The 14355-nt window shown below is 36.1% G+C and overlaps 1 protein-coding gene across 12 annotated transcripts in view; it reads right to left on the bottom strand.

Moving 5' to 3' along the window:
- Nucleotides 1-14355, bottom strand: part of USP45 (ubiquitin specific peptidase 45) — a 64016-nt gene that overhangs the window by 28348 nt on the left and 21313 nt on the right. For 5 of the 12 annotated variants that reach the window (XM_060167858.1, XM_060167859.1, XM_060167866.1 and 2 more), the window contains 3 exons: nucleotides 10136-10275; nucleotides 9602-9697; nucleotides 3630-3760 (listed from right to left, as the gene is read on the bottom strand). In XM_060167858.1, coding sequence (XP_060023841.1) covers nucleotides 3630-3760; nucleotides 9602-9697; nucleotides 10136-10275 — 367 coding nt within the window. Of the gene's footprint in view, nucleotides 1-1998; nucleotides 2742-3354; nucleotides 3761-9601; nucleotides 9698-10135; nucleotides 10276-12081; nucleotides 12203-14355 lie in introns of those variants that run through there. The other 7 variants (XM_060167867.1, XM_060167869.1, XM_060167863.1 and 4 more) reach the window with 7 other exon arrangements.

Here is a 14355-nt window from a genome sequence, read left to right as displayed (position 1 = left end):
TGTATGCATATAACATGGAAGAATCTCAAAATAATTATGCCAAGTGAAAGAAGCCAAACCAAAAAAAGAGTACATGTTGTATGATTCTATTTATAGTTGACCCTTGAACAACACAAGTTTGAACAGTACGGGTCCACTCACATGCAGATTTTTTTCAGTAAATACGTACTAGAGTACTACACAATCCTCAGTTGGCTGAATCAACAAATGTGGAACCTGGGATCTGGAGGGCCGACTGACTGTAAAGTTATATGCAGATTTTTGACTTCAGGGAGGGTTGGTGCCCCAAAACCCTGTGTTGTTCAAGGGTCAACTGTATACAGAATTCTAAAAAATGCAAACTAATCTATAGTGGCAAAAAATAGGTAAGGGGTAGCCCTGGGGCGGGGCTTGGGGAAGGAGTCCAGAGAGGGATTACAAAGGGGCCCAAGAAAACTTTTAGGGGTGACAGATACATTCATCATATTGACTGTGGCAATGGTGTTATAAGTGTATACATATGTTAAAACTTAACTGATATTACGCTTTACATACATACAGTTTATTGTAAATCAAATATGTTCACTAAAGCTATTCAGAATATCCATTAATACAATTCACTATTTCAACAGGTTAAAAAATATATGATTATTTTAATAGATGCAGAAAAAGCACTCAGTAAAATTTAATACCCATTCTTTTTTCTTATAAAACAACAAACATTTATTATCTCATTTTCTCTGGGCCAGGAATCAAGGTATACCAATACCCATTCTTGATAAGATCTCTCAGAAAAAACTAGGGATGAGAATTTCCTCAACCTGATAAAAGGCATCTATGAAAAACCTACAGCTCTTGTCATTCTTATGTGTGAAAGCCTGAATGCTCTGCCCCTTATATCAGGAACAAAGCAAGGATGTCCATTATATCACTCCATCACCACACTAGAGATCCTTGCCAGCAATATAAGAAAAATATATAAAAGGATACAGCTTGGAAAAGAAGAAATAAAATGGTCTGTGTTTACCAATGACATTATTGTCTACATAAGAAATCCCAAAGAATCTACATAAAGCTACTCTAACCAGTAAGTGAACTGAGCAAGGAAGCAAGAAAAAAGGTCAATACACAAAAATCAATTGTATTTCTCTATATTAGCAATGAGCAACTAGAAATTGAAAAAAAATTTAAGTACCAAATTACAATAACTACCATTAAAAAAAGCCATGAAATTCTTAAGGTAAATCTAACAAAATGGGTGCAGGATTCATAGGATGAAAGACATAAAATTTTGATGAGGAAAAATCAAGGACCTAAATAAATGAAAAGGTATCTGATAATCATGCATTGGAAGACTCAACATTGTTAAGATGTCATTTCTCTCCAAACTGATCTACACATTCAATGTAATCCCAACTGACAAACTAATTTAAAAGTCACATAAAAAAGTGAAGGACCTAGAGCAGTAACCCACCCCCCCAAAAAAAGAAAATTTGAGGACTCACACCATCCAATTCCAAGACTTAGTATGAAGCTATAGTAATCAAGACAGTACAGTATTGGGGTAAGAACAGACATATAGATCAATGGAACAGAACAAAGTCCAAAAATAGACCCAACATATATGGCTTAAATCTTCACCTGACTTTTTCTTTTTAATCACTTTTGTTAATATATACATATCTCTTTTTAAAATAAATACAATAAAGCAAAAGAAAATGCAATTTAAAAATATTTTCAAATAACGTTTGATCCAGTAATTCTATTTATCCCACAGACATACCCTCGTAAGTGCAATGATATACACACACACACACACATATACACACATATCTATATGTAAAATCAAATAAGTTATAGCCACATGTACTAATATAGAGAGATGTATAAAACACATTAAGCAAAACAAGCAAGTTGCAAACAATTTATTTTTATGTCTATGTATGCATAATCACTTTTGGATAGAATAAAGAAAACAGATAACAGTAGTCTGAATTTTTATCTATGAGCACCTATCATTTTAATAATAATTAGAAAATGTTTACAAATCTCTATAAAACCAGAAAATAAAAAAGACACAAAACAAAGTTATTTTGGGGAGAGTCAAAAACAGATTTCTAAAGTACATAATGTCCTAAAAACTTTTTAACTCTATGAGGCACCCAGGTCTCTGAGACTTTTAAAGGCCTTTTTTGTTCTTTAGGCTTTGAAAAAACAGCACCTGGCAACCAAATGAAACATATAATAAACCCTCCATATTTTGGACTACATTTAAAATACCATGGCACATTATGCTAAGTGAAATAAGTCAGTTACAATAAGACAAATAGTGCATGATTCCAATTATATGAGGTACCTAGAAAGGGGGGAGGGGAAAAGTGGAGTTACTAATTAATGAACAAGTTTTAGTCAAGCAAGATGAATAAGCTCTAGAGATCTGCTGTTCAACACTGTACCTACAGTCAACAATAACACATTGTACAATTGAAATTTTTTTAAGAGGGTAGATCTCATGTTGTGTTCTTTCCACACTAAACTTTTTTTTTTTTTTTTTTTTTTTCGCGGTACACGGGCCTCTCACTGTTGTGGCCTCTCCCGCCGCGGAGCACAGGCTCCAGACGCGCAGGCCCAGCGGCCATGGCTCACGGGCCCAGCCGCTCCGCAGCATGTGGGATCTTCCCGGACCGTGGCACGAACCCGTGTCCCCCGCATCGGCAGGCGGACTCTCAACCACTGCGCCACCAGGGAAGCCCCACAATAAACTTTTTTTAAAAAGAAAGTTAACATTGGTACAATACTATGAGATAAAATAAAATGCAATAAAATATAATACAATACCATGGCTTAGGTAACTAGCTTAAATTAAAATGAAATTTTAAAACCTGGAGATATACAAAAATGCAAGTTCACATTTAAAGAATTTTGTTTCTACATATTTTACGAATTGTGGACTGGACTAGTTTATGAGCTCCTGAAAGGGTCTGTTTTTAATAAATTATAAGCTGTGTACCCCTGGATTCTAGCAACTACTTGTAGTTGATCTCAAATTTCTATAAAGGAATAAATGAATGTCAGGTCCCTTATGACATGTGTTTATTTCTAGGCACACAAGTATTCTAGCACACACACACTTACGAGAGTATGTCTGTGGGATAAATAGAACAAATAAAAAATTTGTTTTTAAATATACTGTGATATCTTGGGAAATTTACTTAAATTCTGCATGCCTCAAAGCTCATCTTTAAAAATAAGAAAACTAGGTTAGATGATCTATTATAGCACTCTTAGATTTTATAATTCTATAATTTTCTCACTTTATGGTATTACATCATGGGCTTCTGAGTCAGGACAGATATCTATTTAAACCCTATTTTTGTCACCATGAAACAAGGTAAGCTACTCAACTTCTGGGGGGGTTTCAGTTTCCTTATATATAAAATGGAGATAAACAATCACTTCTTCAGAGTATTATGAGATATAATTTAGATAAGGCACACAGCTGCAACTAAACGAATGTTAGTTCTTTCTCTTGGTAGTCTAGGCAATAACAGCCATGTCACAGTCAGAGTCAAGCTACTCATATTAAGTGATAAACACGTTAGTGTTTTGTAACTCATGATTATTTATATTAAGAATGTAGATGTACCCACTTCTGACAAAGCTGATTAAAAAGAACTCTGGGAGAAAGCGGTCCTCTTTCAGTCTCCTTCATGCTGTGAAGAAACAGGAACAAGGCTGAGGTCAATGGTCCAGGGCTTGAAAGTTCCACCACTAATGGGTCCTTTAAAAACATGATCAACTCTATATCAGAAATACACAATTTTTAAATAAAATATTTTTTAAAATCTAAGTTATACTCTGTTTAAATGATGACTAAATCACCTTAAGTGTATATAAGATGAATATATAAAAAATGAAATTAAATGCCTTACCTTGAAAAATACAGGTATTTTCATATCCTCTGCCCTTTACTTAATAAAACTATTAGCTTAAGAGTGAAAAACCAGCTTGTAACTGTCCCTTAATGTGCTCTCCTAAAATAAAATTACTCATCGACTTGATATTTGTACAAATTCACAAATTTGTACAAATTCACAAATAATCACAAATTACATTTATGAGCAAAACCCCATACTCTTCTTTTCCCCAAATATTTTACTAACAAAATAAGGAATGAGAAATTATGTCACAAATTGGTACACTATCTCCCTCTTTTAAAGGAGAGAGACATACAGTTTGACAAAAGCAGCTACAACTGTGTGAAGAAGCAACACTCTTTATTCTAGAATTTTTTCCCTATCAAGTTTTATCTTCTAAAATGTTATCCTTGCTAGTAACCCCTCTCCTTACAGACAATGAATAAAAAGCAGATCCCAAATATAATCCTCAGACTCTATAGAATGTTATCTTCTAAGACAACTATCACGTATGTTGTCTCATTCATAAACTCATGAAATACAAATTACATATATATTTCATACCAACTATCCTTAAAAATCAGCCATCTGGCTAAAACCACAGAAAAGACAGGCTATAATTTTCTATAGCTTTTGAATATCATAAGTGATTTCTGCAATGTTCAGTAAATTGAAAGCTACCTCAAGGGTCAAAAGTAAAATCTAAGGCAGTTTCAAAGCTCAAGCACTAAGGTGCAGTATCCCCTGCTCCCAACTTAAGTATTTTGAGACAGTTTAAAAACTTCAGAACTGAGCAAGTAAATAACCTGTTTTTAAAAGTATATTTAAATTTTGAAAACAAAAGCAAGTTTATTGATGAGAATGAAATATGGGTGAATCTCACTAACATGTTGACAGAAGCCAAATGTAAAAGAGTCCATATTGTATAACTTCATTTATATATAATATTAAAACAGGCAAAACTAATCTGCCCTTTAGAAACCAGGTTAGTGGCTATCCTTGTGAGGGAGGAAGGCAGGGAATGGAAGGCAACCTGAAGGGGGCTTCTAGCTGCTGGTAAAGCTCTGTTTCTTGAGAAAAATGTTGGTTAGTTTCAGTTCCGTGTATTCAGTTTGTGAAAATTCATCAACTCTACATTTATGATGTACACTCCTCTGTGTGAATACTTTAATAAAAAGTTTTTTAAAAGTAAGCACACTGCTGCCCAGAGATAAACCCACGCACACATGGTCACCTTATTTTTGGTAAAGGAGACAAGAATATACAGTGGAGAAAAGACAGCCTCTTCAATAAGTGGTGCTGGGAAAACTGGACAGCAACATGTAAAAGTATGAGATTAGATCACTCGCTAACTCCATACACAAAAATAAACTCAAAATGGATTAAAGACCTAAATGTAAGGCCAGACACTATAAAACTCTTAGAGTAAAACATAGAACACTCTATGACATAAATCACAGCAAGATCCTTTCTGACCCACCTCCTAGAGAAATGGAAATAAAAACAAAAATAAAATGGGACGTAATGAAACTTAAAAGCTTTTGCACAGCAAAGGAAACCATAAACAAGATGAAAAGACAACCCTTAGAATGGGAGAAAATATTTGCAAATGAAGCAACTGACAGAGGATTAATCTCCAAAATTTACAAGCAGCTCATGCAGCTCAATATCAAAAAAACAAACAACCCAATCAAAAAATGGGCAGAAGACCTAAACAGACATTTCTCCAAAGAAGATATACAGATTGCCAACAAACACATGAAAGGATACTCAACATCACTAATCATCAGAGAAATGCAAATCAAAACTGCAAGGAGGTATCACCTCACACTGGTCAGAATGGCCATCATCAAAAAATCTACAAACAATAAATGCTGGAGAGGGTGTGGAGAAAAGGGAACCCTCTTGTACTGTGGGTAGGAATGTAAATTGATACAGCCACTATGGAGAACAGGATGGAAGTTTCTTAAAAAACTAAAATTAGAACTACCATATGACCCAGCAATCCCACTACTGGGCATATACCCTGAGAAAACCATAATTCAAAAAGAGACATGTACCACAATGTTCATTGCAGCACTATTTACCATAGCCAGGACATGGAAGCAACCTAAGTGTCCATAGACAGATGAATGGATAAAGAAGATGTGGCACATATATACAATGGAATATTACTCAGCCATAAAAAGAAATGAAATTGAGCTATTTGTAGTAAGCTGGATGGACCTAGAGTCTGTCATACAGAGTGAAGTAAGTCAGAAAGAGAAAAACACATACCGTATGCTAACACATATATATGGAATGTAAAAAAAAAAAAACAAAGGTTCTGATGAACCTAGGGACAGGACAGGAATAAAGACACAGACGTAGAGAATGGACTTGAGGACACAGGGAGGGGGAAGGGGAAGCTCACCAAGTGAGAGAGTAGCATTGGCATATATACACTACCAAATGTAAAATAGATAGCTAGTGGGAAGCAGCCGCATAGCACAGGGAGATCAGCTCAGTGCTTTGTGTCCACCTAGAGGGGTGGGATAAGGAGGGTGGGAGGGAGGCACAAGAGGGAGGGGATATGGGGATATATGTATACGTATAGCTGATTCACTTTGTTATACAGCAGAAACTAACACAACATTGTACAGCAATTATACTCCAATAAAGATGTTAAAAAAAAGTAAGCACACTGCTGATATTCATATAAATACTAACAAATTGAATCCAGCAACATAGAAGAAGAATACATCATAACTGACAGGGGTTTGTCCCAGGAATACAAGATAGGTTTAACATTTGAAAATCAATCAATGTAACTTACCACATTAACAGAGAATAAAGAAGAAAAACTATGATAATCTCAGTAGATGCTGGAAAAGCACTTGACAAAATTCAACATCCATTCATGATGAAATGCTCAGAAAACTAGGAATAGAAGGGAATGTCCTCAACCTTATAAAGAACACCTGTGAAAAACCTACAGTTAAGTTCATTCTTTTTGGGCTTCCCTGGGGGCGCAGTGGTTGAGAATCTGCCTGCTAATGCAGGGGACACGGGTTCAAGCCCTGGTCCAGGAGGATCCCGCATGCCGCGGAGCAACTAGGCCCATGAGCCGCAACTACTGAGCCTGCGCGTCTGGAGCCTGTGCTCCGCAACAAGAGAGGCCGCGATAGTGAGAGGCCTGCACACCGTGATGAAGAGTGGCCCCCACTCGCCACAACCAGAGAAAGCTCTCGCACAAAAACGAAGACGCAACACAGCAAAAATAAATTAATTAATTAATAAAAACTCCTACCCCCAACATCAAAAATAAATTAATTAATTAATTTAAAAGTTCATTCTTTTTTTTTCGGTGCAGTGTCTAGTCTGTTGGTTTTTTTTAAGAAGATGTTGGGGGTAGGAGTTTACTAATTAATTAATTAATTTTTGGCTGTGTTGGGTCTTCGTTTCTGTGCGAGGGCTTTCTCTAGTTGTGGCGAGCGGGGGCCACTCTTCATCACGGTACGCGGACCTCTCACTGTCGCGGCCTCTCTTGTTGCGGAGCACAGGCTCCAGACGCGCAGGCTCAGTAGTTGTGGCTCACGGGCCTAGTTGTCCGCGGCATGTGGGATCCTCCCGGACCAGGGCTTGAACCTGTGTGCCCTGCATTAGCAGGCAGACTCTCAACCACTGCACCACCAGGGAAGCCCCTGCAGTGTCTAGCCTTAAATCCTCTTCTTTTTTTTTTTAAATTGAAGTATATTGGTGTACAATATTACATAAGTTACAGGTGTACAATATTATTATTCATAATTTTTAAAAGTTATACACCATTTATAGTTATTATAAAATATTGGCTATTCCCCGTGTTGTACAATATAACTTGTAGCTTATTTTGTACCTACTCTTTTCTTTTTTTTATGGCCTCACCATGCAGGATCTTAGTTCCCCAACCAAGGATAGAACCCATGCCCCCTGCATTGGGAGTGCAGAGTTTTAACCATTGGACTGCCAGGGAAGTCCCTGTACCTACTCTTTATAATGAAGGACTGAGTGTTTTTCCCTTAATTTTGGGATTAAAGCAAGGATGTCTGCTCTCATCACTTCTATTCAACATGTTACTGGTGGCTCGAGCCAGCACAATAAAGTAAGGAAAAGAAAGAAAAGGCATACAGATTACGAAGGACCAAATAAAACTGGTGACTGAAAGAGTAGTGATCTACACTGATAGTCCCACAGCCCAGGTCTGCTGTATGTCCTAAAAAACTAAGACCTAAGATTGAAAATTCCCCTCTTAGAATGACACAAACCTACAGTGATCAGCTATAATATGATTGCCATATATAGTAATTTCACAGCTCCATATGTGAAATACTTAAACCTAACATCCAATCACAGTTAATAAGAAATCTTTTCAAATGACTAGAATTAACTTCCATTTAGTAAAGTAGTCTTCACTATCTCACTACAATCTAGAAGAGGGCACTGGGCTCTAACATAAAAATTTTAAGAGGCTGAACAGGCAATGAGTTTACAGACTGCCTTTTCAACAAAAAAATACAACAATATTGTCTTTAAAAATTGCCTCCTTGGAAGAAAAATCTAAGATTACTACACTGGGCTAAGAACTTTTAGAACTCCTCTTTCTTAAGTATTTCAAAAACCAGATCATGAGCTATACATTCACTCTCTGTTCTTCTAAAACATGCACACACAAATCAATTTCTAACTGAAATCATAACTATTAGTGTAAATGCCCTCCAGCCCAAGACCACCAGGAACACATCTGTAGTTGAACAAGGTGGGTTTATACTTGTTCTACTGAGGGAGAACACACACAATGTGGAACCATGGAGTGTCTCTCAGAGGGTATTCAAAAGAACTGATGTAGAACTTGGGCTTTAGTTGCGTTATTTAGGGAAGAAGTTAATCTAAGGAAAATAATCTAAGGAAGCAGAGGTCTGCTCTCAATTGGATGCTGTCCGAAAGTGAGGGTATTTCTACAACTGGACATCTCAATAAAAGGAGGCTAGAATGAGGATAAAGCTGTAACTAGTTAAAAAAAAAAGTCGCAGTGACTCATTTAGGCCAAAAGAGGGTGTTTGGGATTTTCTAAGTGGTAGAGTTTGTGTTTAGAGAAAATTATGAAGTGGCCTTGCTCTGTCTCATCGTAACAGTCTTGGAGTAACCTAGCTCGAGTCTGGTATTCTGTGAGATTCTTTGAATAACATGGCCTAACTGTGGGTGTCAGGCTAGCTTCTGAATGTCAAAGGCTGCCTTTTTTCCCCTTTCTCATTAGTTTAAAAACCCAATGTCAAATTAGGCTCCAAAAAACCTTTAGATGGTCACTATTAAAATTAAATCTACCTTTAAAGAGCAAAAATGCTGTATTTAAGTAGTTGTCACCAGTAACTACAAAACAGGAATCCTAGACATTTCATTCAACAAAAGGCAAAACCGTTTGTCTTTTCTAGTATGTCTGTTTGAAAGCTGCCTCAACATTTTTTGTGCTGTCTGACCCATGATATGTTTGAACTATAACATACCTTAAAGCTATGACTTTAGAAGTTTTAAATCTTATCGTTTATTTTCACAAAATGCTTCTGAATTATTTTTTCAAATTCTCTGACTACCATCTCAATTGATAGTTGTGACAAATAAGAAAGATAGGTTTTGGCAACATCACTGGCTTATCTAAACAGAGCTATTATCCAGCTAATTATATTTCTCACCAGTGGAGAGTCTGAGGAAGGAACAATCTTGAGTTTTGTACCGTGTTCTTTGATCTCATTCATCAGTTCAGTAAGAATGTAAGACTGTGCCAAATTCTGAAAGAAAACAAAAGCAACATCTTCTGATTCAGTTATAATATGCCTCTGATTTTACAGAATAAATACTCTCCCAAAGCTTCAAATGTCATCTGGCCTAGCAAAAATATTTTTAAGTTTTAGAAAATTTAATTGAATGCATTTTACATTTAATAAGTGTCACTACTACTGACAGAGCCATGGTAAAATACAGAGATCCTTCAGAAGCACTGTGGAAAAAGAAGGAGTATGTATGTGTATGACAATGGCTAAAGATAGCCTAACCAATCAAAAAGAAAACAGACAGACTTCTAGACGAACATTTAGCAGTCATGTGACAGTCCACAGGTGTGCCAATAAACACAAATTAATTAATATAATTTTAATATATTATATTATTTTAATTTTAATATAATATAATATTAATTACATTTTACAAAGTTTTCTCATGGCTCTTACCTGCATGACTGCATTAAAAAAGCAAGTATTTCCTAAATTTGTAATTCCTTTTACAGATGTTACACTGCTGTCTTTTCTTCCCTTTTTATCACCTGTTTCACATTTTTCTTCATAAAGTTTTATGATTCTAGAAAATGCATCTAAGTCAGAGAAAACAAAATGGACATGAGATTTAAAATTAAATACATATCATTTGACATAATTTAAATGTATTATTTAAAATTAAATAAGATTTTCCTCTGAATCAATGTTCCTGAAGGGCAAGAATACAAACGCAAAGAAGGATCTCCTGTTTTGTATCCTACTGCTAAAGCAGTTAATTTTAATTCATCTTAATATACACATCCGTACCTCAGACCACACTGTAGAATAAATTCCAGATGAATTTAAAAATAAAATATTTTAGGGGCTTCCCTAGTGGCACAGTGGTTGGGAGTCCGCCTGCCGATGCGGGGGACACGGGTTCGGGCCCCGGTCCGGGAGGATCCCACATGCAGCGGAGCAGCTGGGCCCGTGAGCCATGGCCGCTGAGCCTGTGCGTCCGGAGCCTATGCTCCACAGCGGGAGAGGCCACAACGGTGAGAGGCCCGTGTACCGCAAAAAAAATAAATAAATAAAATAAAATAAAATATTTTAAAATGAAGTTAAGAAAAAGTAGGAAGGACCAGATCTTGGTTTCTAAACACCATTCCCACTAAAAGGAATGAAGACCCCTTGAAGGAAAGGCTGATTCTAAACCTGGGGCAGCAAAAGAGGCAAATGAGCCTACAACATTTTTGTTATGCCAGAAAATAAGGAAGTGCTCCAAAAAAAAACAAGGTACATCAAAACACACAGGCGTCATTTTAAACAGGTTCCCAGTGGTCCAATCTGGAACAATTTGAATATCAAAATAAAGAAGGGTACTGATAAATTATTATTCACTGAACAAAATGAGAATGAGTCTGCCCTGATAATAGATTTTTAAAATGAGGATAAAAGAAAAAGCTTTTCCTTACAAGAGAATGCCAACTAATAAAAAGAAGATCTTCCCAGACCAGGGCTCGAACCCATGTCCCCTGCATTGGCAGGTGGATTCTTAACCACTGCGCCACCAGGGAAGCCCTCCCACGGTTTTCATAAGGATTAAATGAGCTAAATGTTTTTAAAATAAATTTATTTATTTATTTTTAAATTTTTGGCTGCATTGGGTCTTCGTTGCTGCATGCGGGCTTTCTCTAGTTGTGGCGAGCGGGGGGCTACTCTTCACTGCAGTGCGTGGGCTTCTCATTGCGGTGGCTTCTCTTCTTGCGGAGCATGGGCTCTAGGCGCACAGGCTTCAGTAGTTTTGGCACGTGGGCTCAGTAGTTGTGGCTCACAGGCTCTAGAGCACAGGCTCAGTAGTTGTGGCGCACGGGCTTAACTGCTCTGAGGCATGTGGGATCTTCCCAGACCAGGGCTCAAACCTGTGTCCCCTGCATTGGCAGGTGGATTCTTAACCACTGTGCCACCAGGGAAGGCCCAAATGAGTTAAATTTGCTTTGCAAAGCACCTGGCATGCTAAGCACTATTTAAGAGCGTGAAAAAAAGCCCAGAGAGGCCCCCGAAATTATTTGTGCCAAAATCCGTATCTTCAAGAACTATCCTTCATGTCCCCTGTTTATCTGCTCTCACTTTTCTCTCTTTTATCATTTCCTATATTTTCTGGGGGTGTTCTCCTCAAGTTTATCTCATTTCTAACTGGATTTTCTGAATTGCTAATATGAGTTTTGCCTTTTACATTGACTTTGTGGTTTTCATGATCCTGGCTTTTCTTTCTGACACGTGGAAACCTCTCATTGAGAGAAATAAATTGGTGGTTTCTCAGATGTTTCTTTCATTAAGCAAATCTATTACAAGGAAAAAAATTTTCTTTCAACTCTTAACTTTTATCCTGTGATGCAATATTTTATCATAAACTCTATTACCTGTTTTTCTCCTTTATTCCTATTTGTTTATTCTTTAAACATTATTGGTTGTTACTGGATATCTGTTGTCTAGATAATGAAGAGCTGTTTTTAACGCCCAACCCTAGAATTCTGAGTTAACAGAGAAAAGCACTAGCAAAATAGATCTCTTCTCCTGTCCTTCAGATATTAAAATAAGTGATAAAAATTAAACCCCATTACAGAGCTTGGGGACAAAGGCTGGTACAATCAATGGAGAAGGTCACTGAGGTGCAGAGTCCAGGCACAGAAAAAAAGCAGGAAAAGGCCAGACAGTATTCAAACCTACAAGGGAATGTAAAAGCAAATGAAAAAAGCCAGCCAGTGCGTAAGAAGCACTACACAAACAAGAGGAAGCCCCATACAGATCCTGGCTGGGTTTGCAAACGAGAGCAATCCACCTCTTAATTATATCTGAGATTCTAACTAAAGCCCAGAATTAGCCGGTTTCAGGCTCACATTATAGCTGTTGCCGCTAGAGGGTTTCACAGTGATTTTTAAGAGATTTAAGATGAAAGAGTAATTAAATCCAAGCAGTGCTCCATCTTTTGGGGCAAGGCTGTTACTCTGATTTTACGCTAACAAAACTCAGTTTCCAACAGGTTAAGTGATTTGCCCAAGGTTATAATGATAATCTTTTGATTATAAATCCGTTGTCATTTTGCCAGGTAATTTCTCTTCAGTGATTTATGCACAATGAGAAGAATTACAAAAAGTAGCAGGAAAGATTCTTATAGATTTGAGTATATGCAACCACAAACAAACATGCCTTCTCAAAAGTATTTCCTTTCGTTAACATCCTTAATAAATGTTGCCATAATATTTTTTAGCTTATTAATATGGAAACAGAATGGTTGGGGAAAATAAACTATATAGATTATATTAACTATATATAAATATATAATATATATCATAAATATATATTTATTATTCACTTGGAAAAATACTTCCAGAAATAAATTATATTTTAGTCTTATAAGACCAAATAGCATTTTTTAAACCATAATATGCAAATGATTTATGTATCTGTGTACCACATTTACCCATCAGTTTTCAAAACATCTGGGATAGCATCCTAAAGTAAACAATGTTCATAAGACCATCTGGTCAAAACTGCAGGCAAAACAAGTGTAAGCATATGGAAAAACAGATTTTACCCTTCCCTTCAGCAGTAAGGGATGACAAATGTCAAACCTAGATATATCCACGCTTCACTGTGCGATGCTTTTCAGCACCACCTGGCTCTCCATGCATATAGCCACCAAATATGGACAGCACTGCCAGAAAGAACATATCCACGGGGCAATGGCAATAAAAATAGTTTAGTTCATGGTTAAATAGCCACTTCACACAAGTGGCAAGGGTCTGTTTGTTGACTTTTACATTTATTAAGTCTGTGAGAATATGCTCAAAATTACTTATGCTATTAGACTTGAACATTAAATAAATCAGATAATATAACTAGAAAATAGAATGACATTTTCTAAGAACTATTTATATGTATCTTAAAGTGCAATTTTTTCATTTTCTTAATACTAAGTAGCATGTTTACAAAATGTAACAACTCAAATAAAATTGATTTATCAAATGTCCACTGTGTACCAGGTACTATATGAACCACTATCTGTAATTATTTATAACTAATTGCCTATGATTTATGACTAGAGTATAAGGACATATAGTGAACAGCATAGAGATATTAAGCCTTAAATTCATGATAACACCTTGGTAAAACTTTTAGAAACTAAGTATTTATGTACATTTGCTCACTAAGAAACTGTCAGCTGAGAGTTTAAGATTCTAGTTTAAAACAAGCATGTTTGAATCAGTCTCTCAATTATCTGACCTACAAACAGGTATGTGTTTTAGTAAAATGCAATTTATTACTTCCAATGAAGAATAATTACTGATCATTTTGTCTTTAGAGACAGCAAAGCTTTCTTAATATGGCAGTGATTTTAGATCATATTCACTTTAAGAACCCTTCCTTTACAAACACAGAATGAATGCACTAAGGACTGAACTTCAAGATGTTTTGAAGTATGATATAATTAAAAGGACAAAGCTGCTACAGCAATAACAAAAAAGATAAACTATACAAAATTTTGATCATTTGTTTTGTTTTCCTCAAGTTTTACCTGAACCCATGAAATGCCTGTAATTAAAAAGAATCTTCACAGAATTTCGGGGTTAGAAGGTTATTAATAATATATACCACATATATAAATATATGTAAGATATATTTATAATAAAATA

This window comes from Lagenorhynchus albirostris, chromosome 12 (genome assembly GCF_949774975.1).
Source record: "Lagenorhynchus albirostris chromosome 12, mLagAlb1.1, whole genome shotgun sequence".
NCBI classification, from domain to species: domain Eukaryota; kingdom Metazoa; phylum Chordata; class Mammalia; order Artiodactyla; family Delphinidae; genus Lagenorhynchus; species Lagenorhynchus albirostris.
Note: the sequence above shows the minus strand (reverse complement) of the source record. Positions and strands in the feature narration are given on the sequence as shown.